The sequence below is a fragment of the Manacus candei genome, unplaced genomic scaffold (assembly GCF_025592945.1).
Source record: "Manacus candei isolate 608988 ecotype Guabito, Panama unplaced genomic scaffold, ASM2559294v1 h1tg000169l, whole genome shotgun sequence".
Taxonomy (NCBI): Eukaryota; Metazoa; Chordata; class Aves; order Passeriformes; family Pipridae; genus Manacus; species Manacus candei.
The window spans coordinates 473,246-487,550 of NW_026138217.1; the positions used below are offsets into that span (position 1 = coordinate 473,246).

The 14,305-nt window shown below is 50.2% G+C and overlaps 1 protein-coding gene across 5 annotated transcripts in view; it reads left to right on the forward strand.

Moving 5' to 3' along the window:
- Nucleotides 1-14,305, forward strand: part of PAX7 (paired box 7) — a 106,875-nt gene that overhangs the window by 42,999 nt on the left and 49,571 nt on the right. For all 5 annotated transcript variants that reach the window (XM_051773433.1, XM_051773438.1, XM_051773436.1 and 2 more), the window contains exon 6: nt 6,269-6,468. In XM_051773433.1, coding sequence (XP_051629393.1) covers nt 6,269-6,468 — 200 coding nt within the window. The remainder of the gene's footprint in view (nt 1-6,268; nt 6,469-14,305) is intronic.

Here is a 14,305-nt window from a genome sequence, read left to right on the forward strand (position 1 = left end):
AGGAGAGACAAGGCTGTTCTTGTTTCTGTGCTGGAAACCAAAACCAAGGCAGAACATTTTTTCTGTGATGCTGCCACTGTGTCACCTTTCCTCTCAGCCTTCTCGTGGTCTTGTTTGCATTTTGATGGGGTTTGTTTGCTTTCTGCCAGAGGGAAAGGCAGATGCTCAGAAGTCAGGGAGAGTTCCAGCTCTGTCTCCTGAAGCTGTGGATTGCAGGAGCAGCACAGGAGATGTGCTCTGTGAATGAACCACTGTGTCTGGGTGATCCTTCTTCATCCTACATGCTTTTGGGGGAGCAGGAAGGAAGCACGAGCTGTGCAGTCCCACCCTCCTGCTCCAGGGGTGTGTTATAGCCCAGGCACATGGCAAGGATCTCACTGTAGTCATGGAATGGGTGGGGTTGGAAGGGACCTTAAAGCCCATCCAGTGCCACCCCCTGCCACTGGCAAAGACACCTTCCACCAGCCCAGGCTGCTCCAAGCCCCGTCCAACCTGGCCTTGGACACTTCCAGGGCTGGGGCAGCCACAGCTTCTCTGGGCACCCTGTGCCAGGGCCAAACCACCCTCCCAGGGAAGGATTTCTTCCCAGTATCCAGCCTAAATCTACCCTCTTTCAGCTTAAAGCCATTCCCCCTTGTCCTGTCACTCCAGGCCCTTGTAAATAGTCTCTCTCCATCTTTTTTGTCAGCTCCTTCAGGTACTGGAGGGCCACAATTGGGTCACCCCAAAGCTTCTCTTCAGGCTGAACGATCCCATCTCTCTCAACCTTTCCTCATAGCAGAGGTGCTCCATCCCTCTAATAAACTTGGCCTCCTCTGGATATATTTATATAGAGATCTTATTATTTTAGGCCCTCATGCCAAGGTATCCCCAAGCAGAAGGTGTTCCCACCTGGGAAGTGGTGAATGGTAATGTAGCACCATTTATTATGGCAATGTCAGGAAGCAAAAACATCACTTGAGGTGAAACCTTGTCAAGAGACTCTTTAATTGTCCTCCAGCATAAAAAAAGCCTGAAGTTCAAGTGCACGTGGGACTGGAAATGTGTTCATGGACACATTTCTGCTGCTGGGGCCACCAAGAGACAGCTCTGGTGGATGGAGAGCACTGTGCAGAAGGGAGGGCCTTGTGTGGGGCTGGACTGTGGGGTGCTCGGGACTTGCTGATACCTTCCAAGTGAGGTTTTCCTCCTTCTCTCATGCCTTCAAATCCAGGTTTCCCTGTGGCTGCATTGGCTCCCCAGCCAGTCAGCTCCAGGTGGGTTCTGTGGAGCATCTCTGCTGCTCCAGCTGTACTGGGGTGTGTTTGCTGAAGCCAATTGCAGCACAGGAGGTGCAGTTGTAGCCAAGCCATTCACAAACCCAGACCCTTCCCCCCTCTCCATCTCTCCCCTCCAACACACATTTAATTTTTAGGATGGTGCAGCTGGAAGGAAGAAAGAAAGAGAGGAAATGAGATGAGGAATAGTGTGCAGCTCCCCTTTACCCTCTGACAAAATCCAACCCCCACTTTAATGAATGCGTTTCCATGTCTGGTCCTCTCTGCCAATCCTTCCAGACGGCTCCAAGGTGCTTCAAGGCAGGGCAGCAGGTCCTTGTAGAGCATCAAGGGCTCAGGCTGAGCCTGGAGGGTCTTGTTGTGGCCGATTCCACCTAATCCTGTTGATTAATTTAACTCCAGGGCTAAGAGGAGTCCAGAAGCAGTGAATGGAGAGGAGAAAGGCAGAGGGGTGGAAGGGAAGTAGAGGAGGGAAGGGAATGGGGAGAGGAAGGACACAACCAGGCTGTAATTACTGAGGGTTTTCTCAGTCCTTTCCTCCAGCTCCAGCTCCCTTTACTCCTCTCAAATCCCTTCAGAGAGCTCTGCCCAGCTCTCTCTAGTTGTACCCATCCTGAACTGGCAGCATTATTGAGGAATGGGAGTTTGGGGGAGGTAATTCCCACATTTCCTCGGGCCAGAATGGCTCCCAGGACGTGCCCAGGCTTCTCTTTGTCACCTTTGCTGGGCCATCCTGCCCTCACCCCTGCACACCAGCTCTGGCCACACTCGTGTCCACGGGCAGAAACAACCACTGGGGTTCATCCCATCTTCCCCAGCCCACTGCAGAGCAGAACTCCACTCTGCTCCACACAGACCTTCAGCAAGTCCCTTCACGTGGTTATCTCTCCCCTCTTGCACGAGCCAGGTTGTGTCTCTGCCCCAGGAAGGTACCTGTACCTTGGCACAGTTCCTCGGGAGAAGAGGGAAGAGCCAACTAATTTTCACCCTGGCATCCCCTTGCTTTCACTCCCATGATGAAGTCTGTGCCTTTTTAGTTCTACAAGTATTGCAAAGCAGAGAGGTTTGAGCAGTTTGTTTTCTTCCTGAGCTACAGAGCAGTTACACAAAAAATAAAGGTGGAATTTTTGCTCTTAAAATATAAAATCTAGTGGGATGAGTGTGTGTAACACACATGCTTTTCCTTAAGTTTTTTCCTTTTCTTGGACTTGTTCTGCTGTGAGATGTTTTTCCTCCATTCACGTTCCCTTTCTGCTCCTTCCTGTCAGTCTTTCCCGGTGGGATATCCTGGGGGAGGTCCGCGGTGGACAGATAGCTGGTTCCCATCCTTCATCACAACAACTGATTGGAAAACCACCCAAGAAGCTGCTTCTAGATATTTCTCCACCTTCTTATTTACATTGTTGCTTGTGCTGAGTAAGTGTAAAACGCTACCAGCTCGTGATTGTTCCTACAGCAATAATCCCGTTGTGCTGGGGGCTGGAAACTAGGATTTCCCCTGCTCACAACCATTTTTCACACAGGGATGTGTTGCAAAAAACGAAGTGTTTAAATTTTGGGTGAATCCCCAGCGAGGGAGTCTCTTTGAGTTATTCTTGCAGCTTTTGAGAGCTTCTAGTTGGGTGGAATCTTTGGGAGATTTTGGAAATGGTTTGTCCAAGGTATTCCAGCTGGTCAGGAAGGGCACAGACCTGTGGAATTGCTCGTTAGGCAGGTGAGGGAGCCTGTCCACGATAGCAGGGATGTGTTGGATAACAGGCTCGACCAGCCCATCCCAGCTGGAAGACTTTCTCTATTCTTCCCTGATTCCCTGTGTGACAGGAGCAGCTGCTCCGTGTCAGACCAGCTGGTTCCACACATATCCTGGGATTTTTCTTGCTCTCTTGGTTTCATCTTTGTAGTCGGGTTGTTGGAGCCTTGGACTTGGCACGAGGAGCTGTGGCTTCTGTTCCCAGCTCTGCTCCTGACTCACGGGGTGACCGTAGGTGGGTGAGTTCCGCCGTCCCTGCCACGCTTGGGAAATGGGGATAATGCCAGGCGGGGGCTGTTGGGAGGCTTGGGGATAGGGAAGTTTACTTGGCAAGGGTTGGCCTTAACCCTGTAGGCAGCACTGATGGCTGTGGGTGGCAAAGGTTACTCCTCATGACAATCAGTCACCCTCTCCCAAAACCTCGTGGCCAAATCAGGGATCCTCAGTGAGGAGTTCAAAGCTGGTGCAGGAAGTTTGGCTGTTTTCCCTTCTGGACTTCTGCAGACAGAAGTGAAGTGTGGGAGATGAAATAAGTTGCAGATCCTTTTCCAGACTGTTTTTCCTTCACCCAGGGAGATCCTGGATCCCAGCAGTTGGATCAGATGAGCAGATGAGCTGTAGGGAGATGATCTGACACTGCTGCCAGGGCAGGGGCAAGGGGAGACCTCAGCCATGATTACACTCTCATGACAGGACTTGCCTGTTTGGGGCTTTGGTGAAACACCCAAACAACCATTCTTGTGCTAAAGAGCTCACAGGCTGCCAGTTCCTACTAAGTGTGTGTAGTGTGTGTCCTAACTACACCTGGGTGGGTAGTAACTAAAGAGAAATAGGACATTTAAATCTGAGTATTTTCCTTCCTCTGTGTTTTCCTTCCCCTTCCTCACACTGGCTCTCTCACACCCTAGACACAAACACACCTCTGTCCTTATTATTTTTCCATACCCAACATTACCAGGAAAGACACAAACTAATTAATAATCACTTCAGTGATGAACTTAAATTTACTGAATGCTCTAGGTTTCCAGATGTGCTTTTGCACAGCATGGTACTCCAGGGCCCAGATGTGCTTCTACCTGTCCTGAATCATGTGGGACCCAGATGTGGAGGGCTTTTATTTTCAAGTGCAGATGTTCCTTTTATTTGACACTCCAGACCTTCCCTGAAAGTGGACAAAACCAAAAAACTAGTTTAGTAGCAGGTTTTTGCCACGAGCAGTAATGTTGTCTTTAAACTGTGGGGCAGAGGCTGCTCCTCTGAGGTCAAAAGCAAATTTCTCACTGCTTTTGGTGAGAAATGAAGAAATAAAAGATGGTCTAAAAGATGAATGTATGTAAAGACCCTTACGTACTTATTGGTAAGCCAGAGGCAGAAGGAGGAAAAACCTGTTAGGGTGATGTTTTTGCCCCCAAAACAAGCCACCCACTCCCCTGCAGCAGAGCTGCCCTGGCTCCAGCACAACTGCGTTATCCGAGGTCCCACGTCCTCCCCGTGAAGCCCCGGGACATAAAAGCGTTTTTGTTTTGAATGCAGAGGCATTTTGTGGTGATCTCAGTATAAACAAGAGAGCTCCGAGGGGATATTTGCCTCCTACTCCTCAAACTGCCGCCGCTCCCCGGCAGCTGTTGGGGAATCACAGCTGCCGTTCCCAGCCCTGACAAGGAAAGAGGCAGATTTTTGGAAGATGATGATATAGAGGCTGAAAAACACCGTGAGGAACTTCAGGGAACTTTATCGTCAAGTTGAGCACATGGAAGTCCTGATTTAATCCTTAGATTAGCAAAGGTTCACCCAGAAGGAAAAATTACTTCTCTGTGAGCACAGTTTGATTCTGGCTCTGTGGTTCCTCTGAAAGACAGAAGTCAAGCCTGGTAGGGAAAAGAAATCAGTGACTTTATAGAGCCTCCTGTTCTCACGAGAGAGAAGGAAAAGGTGACAGAGACCACATCTCTCTCCTGCCTCAAGGGTATCATCTCTCAGGTTGTTCCTCTCCTGCTGCCACAAACCAGGGGCACGTTTCTCCCTGTCCCAAAGGCAGACACGAAGCTTGGCCTGGCTGAGATCCTTCAGACATTGCAGGGAACTGAGACCTGCACGTTGTGTCTTGTAACGAGATTTGTTCCATGAGAGCAAACACTGGAGTCACAGCTCCATGGTCTGGTTGTGCCCCCTCCAAAATCCACTGAACACTTGGGGAACATCAATGTAGTGCCTTCTGCTGTATCTCCAGAGGGAAAAAATGGAGGAAAACTGCATTTACTTATTCCAGCTGTACTTCTTTGGGCCTCAGGAGGCAACAGATGTGGTGCCAGGCTCGAGGCAGGGAGAAGGGAAAGGCACAGGTCCAGGGAAAGCCAAGGAATAAGTGACCAATTAGTCATTGGGAAAGGACTCCGATGGCATCTGAACTCTGTAGGAGTCTGGTCTTGTGCAAAACTCCTGCTGAAGTGGGGGAATTTAAGAGCTGAGGAACTATATCCTGTGGGCAGCCCAACCTACAGGTAAAGCAGAGCTGGAAAGGTTTTTCTCCACCTGTAAGAATTCCTGATTGTTCTTTTTTTTTGCTTCCTAAAGTGGTTTAAAAGAGCTGAAATATTAAACACCAACACTTGACAAAACACAGGAGAAAATGAGGCAGCACAAGCCAAAGCATTTTTATGTGACATTTTTATGTGCTTATTTCAGCTTCGACATTTTTCAGTGTCAAATGTGCGCCTCTGAAACAGTAATTTCAAATTAAAAAATGGAAATTTCTTGAAATAAGTCAACAACTGGAAGTTCTTTCTCTGTAACAATTTGAACCGAGGACCACGAGCCACCGTTTTCCTGCGGGAGTTTTGATTTTCCTAAGTTTTCTTTGCAGTGTGGGAAAAAATAATAGTAGGAAACAACATAAATAACATAAATCTGGCAGATGTGTTGTACACGGGCACTGTGTGAGGGTGGGCAAGCCCTGGCACAGGTTACCCAGAGAAGCTGTGGCTGCCCCATCCCTGCAAGTGTCCAAGGCCAGGTTGGACGGGGCTTGGAACAGCCTGGGCTGGTGGAAGGTGTCCCTGCCCATGGCAGGTGGAACTGGATGAGCTTTGAGGTTCTTCCAACCCAAACTGGAGTGTCTGTGATTCAGTGCTTTGATCAACAGGAGAACCAGGATTACTTCTCTGGGCTGCTCCGCTCTTCCCACAGCCTCTGTCTGACCTTGAACCACACAAACCTCACTCCCATTCCTCTCCCTCCCCAGGTAACAGGTTGGATGAAGGCTCTGACGTGGAATCTGAGCCAGACCTGCCCCTGAAGCGCAAACAGCGCCGCAGCAGAACCACCTTCACGGCTGAGCAGCTGGAGGAGCTGGAGAAGGCCTTCGAGAGGACCCACTACCCCGACATCTACACCCGTGAGGAGCTGGCCCAGAGGACCAAACTCACCGAGGCCCGTGTGCAGGTGAGGAGGGTCAGCACGGGGGAACAGCCTGGGGAACAGCTCCCTGGTCACCCTGGGCAAGGAGAGGGTGCTGCTGGACAAGAGGGATCTCTGCTCTGGGGGGAGCAGGGACAGCACCCAGGGAACGGCTGGAGCCGTGTCAGGGCAGGGTCAGGTTGGGTCTCAGCAAAAGGTTCTTCCCCCAGAGGCTGGTTGGGCACTGAACAGGCTCCCCAAGGCTGCCAGAGCTCCAGGAGGGTTTGGATGGTCCTCAGGCACAGGGTGTGACTCAGGGGATGGTCCCGTGCAGGGCTGAGGGTCGGGCTGACGATCCCTGTGGGTCCCTTCCAGATCAGCATGTTCTGTGATTCTGAGGGGGTGTTGAAAGGTGGTGACATGGACACACTTCTGCAGATCCACATCCACAAGGATCTGAGCCTTAAATCCAGTTCTGCATGAACCCTGAGATGAGCTCAGATGGTCAGAGCGTGGTACCAATAACAACAGAGATGTGGGTTTGATTCCTGCATGGGCCATTCACTTCACAGTTGGACTCAATGAGCCTTGTGGGTCCCTTCCAACTCAGAATATTCTCTGGTTCAACACTGGACTTGATCATCCTGATGGGTCCCTTCCAGCTGAGCATATTCTATCCTACATTCCCACAGATTTGCAGATAGGCCCTTTGGATTTGGCCCCTTGCAGAGGTACCAGCTTGAGGGTTCACTCCACGTTGGAACCAGGAGCCAAACTTTCCTGTACTTGGCAAGGCATTTGGTGCTCTCTTTTCTGCTGGAGAAATTCCTCCCTTTGCTTAGGAGGGAACAGTGTGTTTGTTTCTGGTTGATATTTGAGGACAAATCCCACCATTTACCAACTTTTCCCAGGGGAGCAGATCATATTTTGCAAAGTTTGCAAGTTCTGTGTGTGAATTTTTATAAAAGTATTTTTTTTTTCTCCCCCTCCACCTTCAGAGAGCATGAAAAGGGTGGGGGGATGGAAGGGGAGGGGAGGAGCAGGAAGGGAGGGTTCGGAGCTGGGGGACTCTGACATCTAAACGATTAATAGCCCTTGTGGGAGCTCCACACAGAGACCCTTATGTCTGCAGATAAAGGCTGGGTCAGCAGTGTGTGCAAACACGCCGAGGGATCAGGAGTGTGAACAGATCGGGGGGTATAATAGAGTCCCTCGGGGACAGGGAAGGGAAGGGGGAGGGATCGGGGATTGTGCCGGGTTCCAGCAGGGAAATGGAGACCCCAGCAGGGAAATGGAGACCCCAGCAGTGATATAGAGACCCCAGCAGTGAATTGGAGACCTCAGCAGTGAATTGGAGACCCCAGCAGTCTGCCCTCCATGCGGCCACTGCACTGCTGGGCTTTCACACCGAGCACAGGGCTCATCCTGCTGTCCCGGCTGGATCCTGGGAGAGGAGGGAAGGAGTTCTGCAGGCTTGTGACAGGGAAATACTCACTGACCCAGCTCCCCCAAACCCACACCAAACCAGCTCCTCCAAACACTCACTGACCCACTCCCCCAAACACTCACTGACCCAGCTCCTCCAAACCCACACTGACCCACTCCTCCAAACCCACACCAAACCAGCTCCTCCAAACACTCACTGACCCAGCTCCTCCAAACCCACACCAAACCAGCTCCTCCAAACACTCACTGACCCAGCTCCCCCAAACCCACACCAAACCAGCTCCTCCAAACACTCACTGACCCAGCTCCCCCAAACCCACACCAAACCAGCTCCTCCAAACACTCACTGACCCACTCCCCCAAACACTCACTGACCCAGCTCCTCCAAACCCACACTGACCCACTCCTCCAAACCCACACCAAACCAGCTCCTCCAAACACTCACTGACCCAGCTCCTCCAAACCCACACCAAACCAGCTCCTCCAAACACTCACTGACCCAGCTCCCCCAAACCCACACCAAACCAGCTCCTCCAAACACTCACTGACCCAGCTCCCCCAAACCCACACCAAACCAGCTCCTCCAAACACTCACTGACCCAGCTCCCCCAAACCCACACCAAACCAGCTCCTCCAAACCCACACTGACCCACTCCCCCAAACCCACACTGACCCAGCTCCCCCAAACCCACCCAGGTGTTTGTTGTCCGTGCTCTCGGGACAATGAGCTCCATGTGCTCCATGTGCTCTCCCAGCAGCCAAAACCACGGGATGTTTTCAGTGTTTCCCCTCAGCTGTCTGGGAATGGACATTTCCCCCCACACCTGGACAGCTGCTGGTTGAGGACTTTTCCCATTATCCCTCTTTCCCAAAGAAGCATTAGCCAGTCACAGCACTGCAGTGGAAACCCTCTCACCTCCCTCCAGCTTCCTCTTGAGAGGTGCTGGATTTTCCTGAATCCATCATCCCTCCAGATTTGGCTATGGAGACTGGAAAAGGAAATCTAGCAAACCCTAAGCTGACTCCAGTGTTGATTTTAGCCAAAAGACCATCCCGGGGTGTTCAGCAGTAACAGTGTTAATGTGCTGGCCCTGTAGACCAGAGATAGATGGATCCTGGGAAAGTGGCTAATTAAGGGGACTAAGCTTGGAGTTGGAATGTGTGAATTCCCCCATTTTTGTTTTGCATATTTTGTTCTAATTGCTTGCACTTGTGTAGGTGGACAGAAGGTGTTAAGTGGGGAATAAAAATAGATGTTCCTGTGGTAAAAAGGTTTAAAAAAGTAGTTTCAAGGGAGAAGGGAGTGCAGGGAGCACCTTTTTCTGGGGAGAGGGAAAGCTGTGTTGCACGAGCCGTGCTGAGGGATGGTGGGGTACAGATGGAATGGGATGTTACATGGACTCCTGAATTATGGACAGAAATCTCCTTTATTGCCAAAGGTCCAGGGTTTTTATATCATTCACTTTTCAGTGCTCCAGTGGGGAGGAAGGGAAGAGTCCCAAGTGCACAAACCAGAGGCAAGTTCTTCTCCAAGGTGCTCTGACTTTGTTGTGACAGTGCTGGGAGAGAGGAGGGAAGCGAAAGCAGAGACAGGGAAAGCTAACTAACTAACTAACTAGCTAACTAACTAACTGACTAAAGAGAACCTTTCCCTTGTCTCAAGCTGTGATCTCTGAGTCCCTCTCCTTGCTCCCAGGCAGCTTTCCTGGAGGTTCCTGCCAGGGCTGCAGTAGCAGCTGTTCTCCGAGGCACATTCCTGATGGCTTTCTCATTCCAACATCCTGGCACACTCAGCTTCTTCCCACCACTTTTAAGCCTGCCGCCCCTTGTAAAATTTTCTGGATATCAGAGCAGATCTTTTGCTGGCTCTCGGGATCTACAGACATTAGTCAATCAAGTTCTTGTGGGAAAAAAAATAGCCACACACACACATCCACATGGACCCATCCAGCAGGGAATCTTCTACCACCTTGGCGTCTTACTACTGTCTCAACAGAGTTTTTAAGTCCAGGAGATGTGTTTGGGATTAAAAATGGCTGTAAAAACACCAGGGCCAGCTGAGATCAGGGTTTCTGGGTGTTAACAGAGAGTTTATTTTCAAGGGCCTGGAGTGAGAGGACGGGAGGAATGGTTTTAAATGCACAGAGAGTAGGTTTAGTTGGATATTGGAAAGAAATTCTTCCCTGTGAGGATGATGAGGCCCTGGCACAGGTTGCCTGGAGAAGCTGTGGCTGCCCCAGCCCTGGAAGTGTCCCAGGCCAGGTTGGATGGGGCTTGGAGCAACCTGGGCTGGTGGAAGGTGTCCCTGCCCATGGCAGGAGGTGGCACTGGATGGGCTTTAAGGTCCCTTCCAACCCAAACCATTCTGGGATTCATTCTGTGATTCTCTGAAGGGCCACATCTACCCATCCATCTTGTCCACAAAACTGAAGGTGTAAGATGGGAGGCAGATGTATGAGAAGTGTTTTGTGACCTATAATCACAAAAGATACTTGAAAGCAGCTCCTCAATGTCTGATCATCGTTTCACCCACCTTCTGGATCCCAGGGCCACTTGTGTGCTGGGCAGCCCTGGCTGGACAATCCCTGGATCACAGCTCAGGTGCCTCTGTCTGACTGCATCAGGTGGACACCACACCCCTATGGTGGATCCCATTTGGACAATCACAAACAAAAATAAGTGGGATTGTCTCTCTTTGCCTCTTCTTTGCCCTCACCTCTCTTTGCTCCACTTGAAAGGTGAACTCACCTAAGGCTTGGTGGTTCTCCCTCACCCCTGGGTGTTCACAGGCCACAGCCTCCCCCTGTGAGGAGCTGATGGCTCTGTTAAACTGCCCTGGCAGATCTCAGGCTCTGGCTGCTCACAGCTGCCCAGCTAAGTGGAGGTTTGACACGCTGACAGCTCATAAACTTCACAACTGGGGGGAGGGGGGAAGCAGCTCCAGGGTCTGGTTTCTTGTCTACTGGGAAGATCACGGGGGCTGAGCAGGATTTTTGCAAGGCCACTGCAGTGTTTGTGTGGCAGAGATGCAGGATTTCAGCTGTCAGACTTCAACACCCCCAAAGGTATGAGCTGTTAAAAGGTTAATCCCGGGATGAGCATAGCCAGGGACAAGGCTGCCACGGATTTCTGGGTGAACTGGGATAGCTCTGCCAAACCCATGCCCAGCAAGGCCAACAGTGGAAATTTCCACTGATTTTTGTGCAAGGCAAAGTCTTGACTCATGTGGCCACACTAATTGTCCAGGACTGAAGGAATTCTTGCCCATTTGCTAGTTCCCATTTCCACCCTTCCAGAAAACAAGCTGGTGGATGCCAAGCTTTCATGGAATTAAAAACTAAATCTAACAGCTAAATAATTCACTCACTAATTTAATGGGAGTTTTGATTTTGATCTTGGTTGTATTTTGGGTTTTTACACCAGTTTTTGCAATTATCTAACTGATGTTGTCAAAGTTTTTATGTGGAAAAAAACCTTACATGAGACTCTGTGATAATTTTGAAGCTTTTCTGCCTGGATTTTCTGTAGAAGGGAGACTTTTTTTAGAACAACTCTTTTCTCATGAACAACTTGGCTTTGTTAGTAGAGTGTTTTTCGACAGGAATATAGTTTTGCCAGGAAATTTTTGACTTCTCAAATCAATGCTAAAGTCAGAAGAGCCACCAGGTGCCTCCTTCATTGGTGTGGGGAGTTGAAACAAAACCCTCCTTGTAGACAATCCCATGTGTGGATTTGTTTGCCCAAACGTGTTGCATTTTTAAGGCAAGTTCCCAACAAGCCTTAGTGCTTATTTCTGTTATTTCACCAATAGAAAGAAATGGAAAGTAAACCCAAACAGTGCATGGGGCCACATTGTCCCCAGGTCAGCACCACGATCTCAAGTCACTTAGAAATTTCTCCACTGAAGTTGTTTCTTCCAAATATTCCTCGGGGCAGAGATTCCCATGCAAACACCCCAGCTCCGTTTTTCCTGGTGCTACAGTGGGAAGTTCCAAAGTATTGCCTCAAGAAGCTTTCCCCAAAATCTACTGCAGTTTTTGCCAGAAAATAGCTGCTGGTTTTTGCTTCTCAGCGTGGCCTGTGGCTGGTTTGGCTGGTGGGACCTGGGGCAGCTGGGTGTGAGTGTGTTTGTTATTCTGCTCTGGGCAGTGGGTGATTTCTGAGAGTAAATCAGCACAAAGAGGTGGATGCATTGTGATGCTGATTTTTGATATTAATCCCCAGGAAATTCCATGCACTGAGAAACCTTTATTTCAATAACAAAATTAAACCAGGCAGCAGGAGTCGCAAGCCAGTGCTTTATTGATCATTTTTATGATGGAGACCGTTGTGATTTCTGCCTGGGAGAAAATGGATGTTTCATTTAATAAAAGGGCTCAGAGCAATTCTGCCTCTGAAATCTCAGTGCATTTCTAGGCTCCTCACATAATGTGTATTTTATGACACAGTTTCAAACTGTAGTAAACAAACAGCCATATTCTGGATCGTACTGCAGAGGCTCAGATTTGCTAAATGAAGCACCAGAAAAGAAATTCTATGCAATTTTAGTTGGAATTTTTCACAGAGCAATTCTGTTTTCAAGCTGAACAAGCTGAAAACCCACTATTTACCAGCAGGACTCTGCAGTTTCCAGAAAATATGTGGATTTCTGAGGAATGTCTCAAATCTCTCTGTTGTGTGCTGGTGGGGACCTTAAAGTATCTCTTAATTTGCAGAAATAGAGCAGTATCCCTGTAATTTACCTCACATTACCTTGACATGGAGCACCTTGACATGGGCTTTTACCACAGCCCACCAATTAATGTTACCCAGGCAAACACAGTTCAGAGGCAAATGAAGTTTTAACCAATTTTAAAAGTGTCACTGTGCTGTTTTCCTAAACGGGAGAGAAGCAAACACCCAAATTTGAAACTAATGCAGTTTTCCATGAAAGAAACCAAATATTTGGCTATGAAAGTAGACCTGCCCTTTCAAAAAACCCACAAAAAACAAAAAACCTGAGTGGCATTTTTGGGTGCTATGAATGAATTTCACTGTGGTCAGAGCTCTGTCCTGCTCCTTGGGGTGGTGCTTTTTGGGGATGAAGGTGTTAAACATGGGGACGATGATGGTGAGCAGGTCTCCGAGCACTGACTGGAGTCAGGCAAAGCTGCCACGGCCCGATGCTGTTTGCCCGCTGTTTTGCTTCCCAAACTCTTTGAGATGTGTCCAAACTGGCTCTTCTGAGGCGATTCCCCCTCCCTTGGAGGTCAGCTGAGAATGTTTCCTTTCTTCCCGAGGCTCCGAGTCGTTCCCGTTCCTTGTGAGGGGCTGCGATGGGTTATGACACAACAGCTGCCCCGTGGGTTTGGCACAGCCGGGGCAGGGCCGGGCTCTGCTTGGCAGGGCTACCCTGGCACGCTGGTTCAGCCCCCCGGCAGGAACAGCCGCTGGCACCGCGGCTCCGTGAGAACCGCGGGGATGCTGCTCCCCGTGCCCGGGCACGGCCGGGACGGTGCCAGGCTCCATCCGCTCCCGGGACAGGTCAGGGGCAGTGCCAGGCTCCATCCCGCTCCCGGGACAGGTCAGGGGCAGTGCCAGGCTCCATCCGCTCCCGGGACAGGTCAGGGGCAGTGCCAGGCTCCATCCCGCTCCCGGGACAGGTCAGGGGCAGTGCCAGGCTCCATCCCGCTCCCGGGACAGGTCAGGGGCAGTGCCAGGCTCCATCCCGCTCCCGGGACAGGTCAGGGGCAGTGCCAGGCTCCATCCGCTCCCGGGACAGGTCGGGGCCAGGGCAGAGGCTGCTCGGGCAGCTGAAAGCAGCAGCTCTGCAAGTTCAGTGGTGCTTCCCCCCCACTCCTGTCTCGGGAAGGTCTTGCTGCAGGAGGATGTTTCTAAGGAGAGAGGGGGCTGCAGCCTCTGCACTTTCTCTTTGCTCAGTGAATTGGTCCGTGATGTCTCACGGCGTTGCCGTTGTTCTCTCCCATTTCCCCAGCCGGAATTAGACTCAGAAATGCAGTTAAATTACAGAAAAGAGTAACAATTACATACTTGCCTCAGTGAAAAAACTTCAAATAAGCCCTCAAACCACCTAATAATCACATACAAATAATCAGACCCAAATTGTAAAGTAAATTACCAGATAACCAAACTGTAAAGTAATTTATCAGGTATCCAAACTGCAGTGGAAAGTCTTTCTCCACCTCAGCTTTGGACGAGCCAGAGATGATCTCTTAAAATTGTGGCACCAGCATCTAAACAGGGCTGACAGAGAAGCTGGAGAGGGGCTTTTCACAAGCACATGGAGGGACAGGACAAGGAGGACTGGTCCTAAACTAAAAGAGAGGAAATTTAGATGGGATCTTAGGAAGGAATTCCTCCCTGTGAGAGTGGGGAGGCCCTGACACAGGTTGCCCAGAGAAGCTGTGGCTGCCCCAGCCCTGGAAGTGTCCAAGAC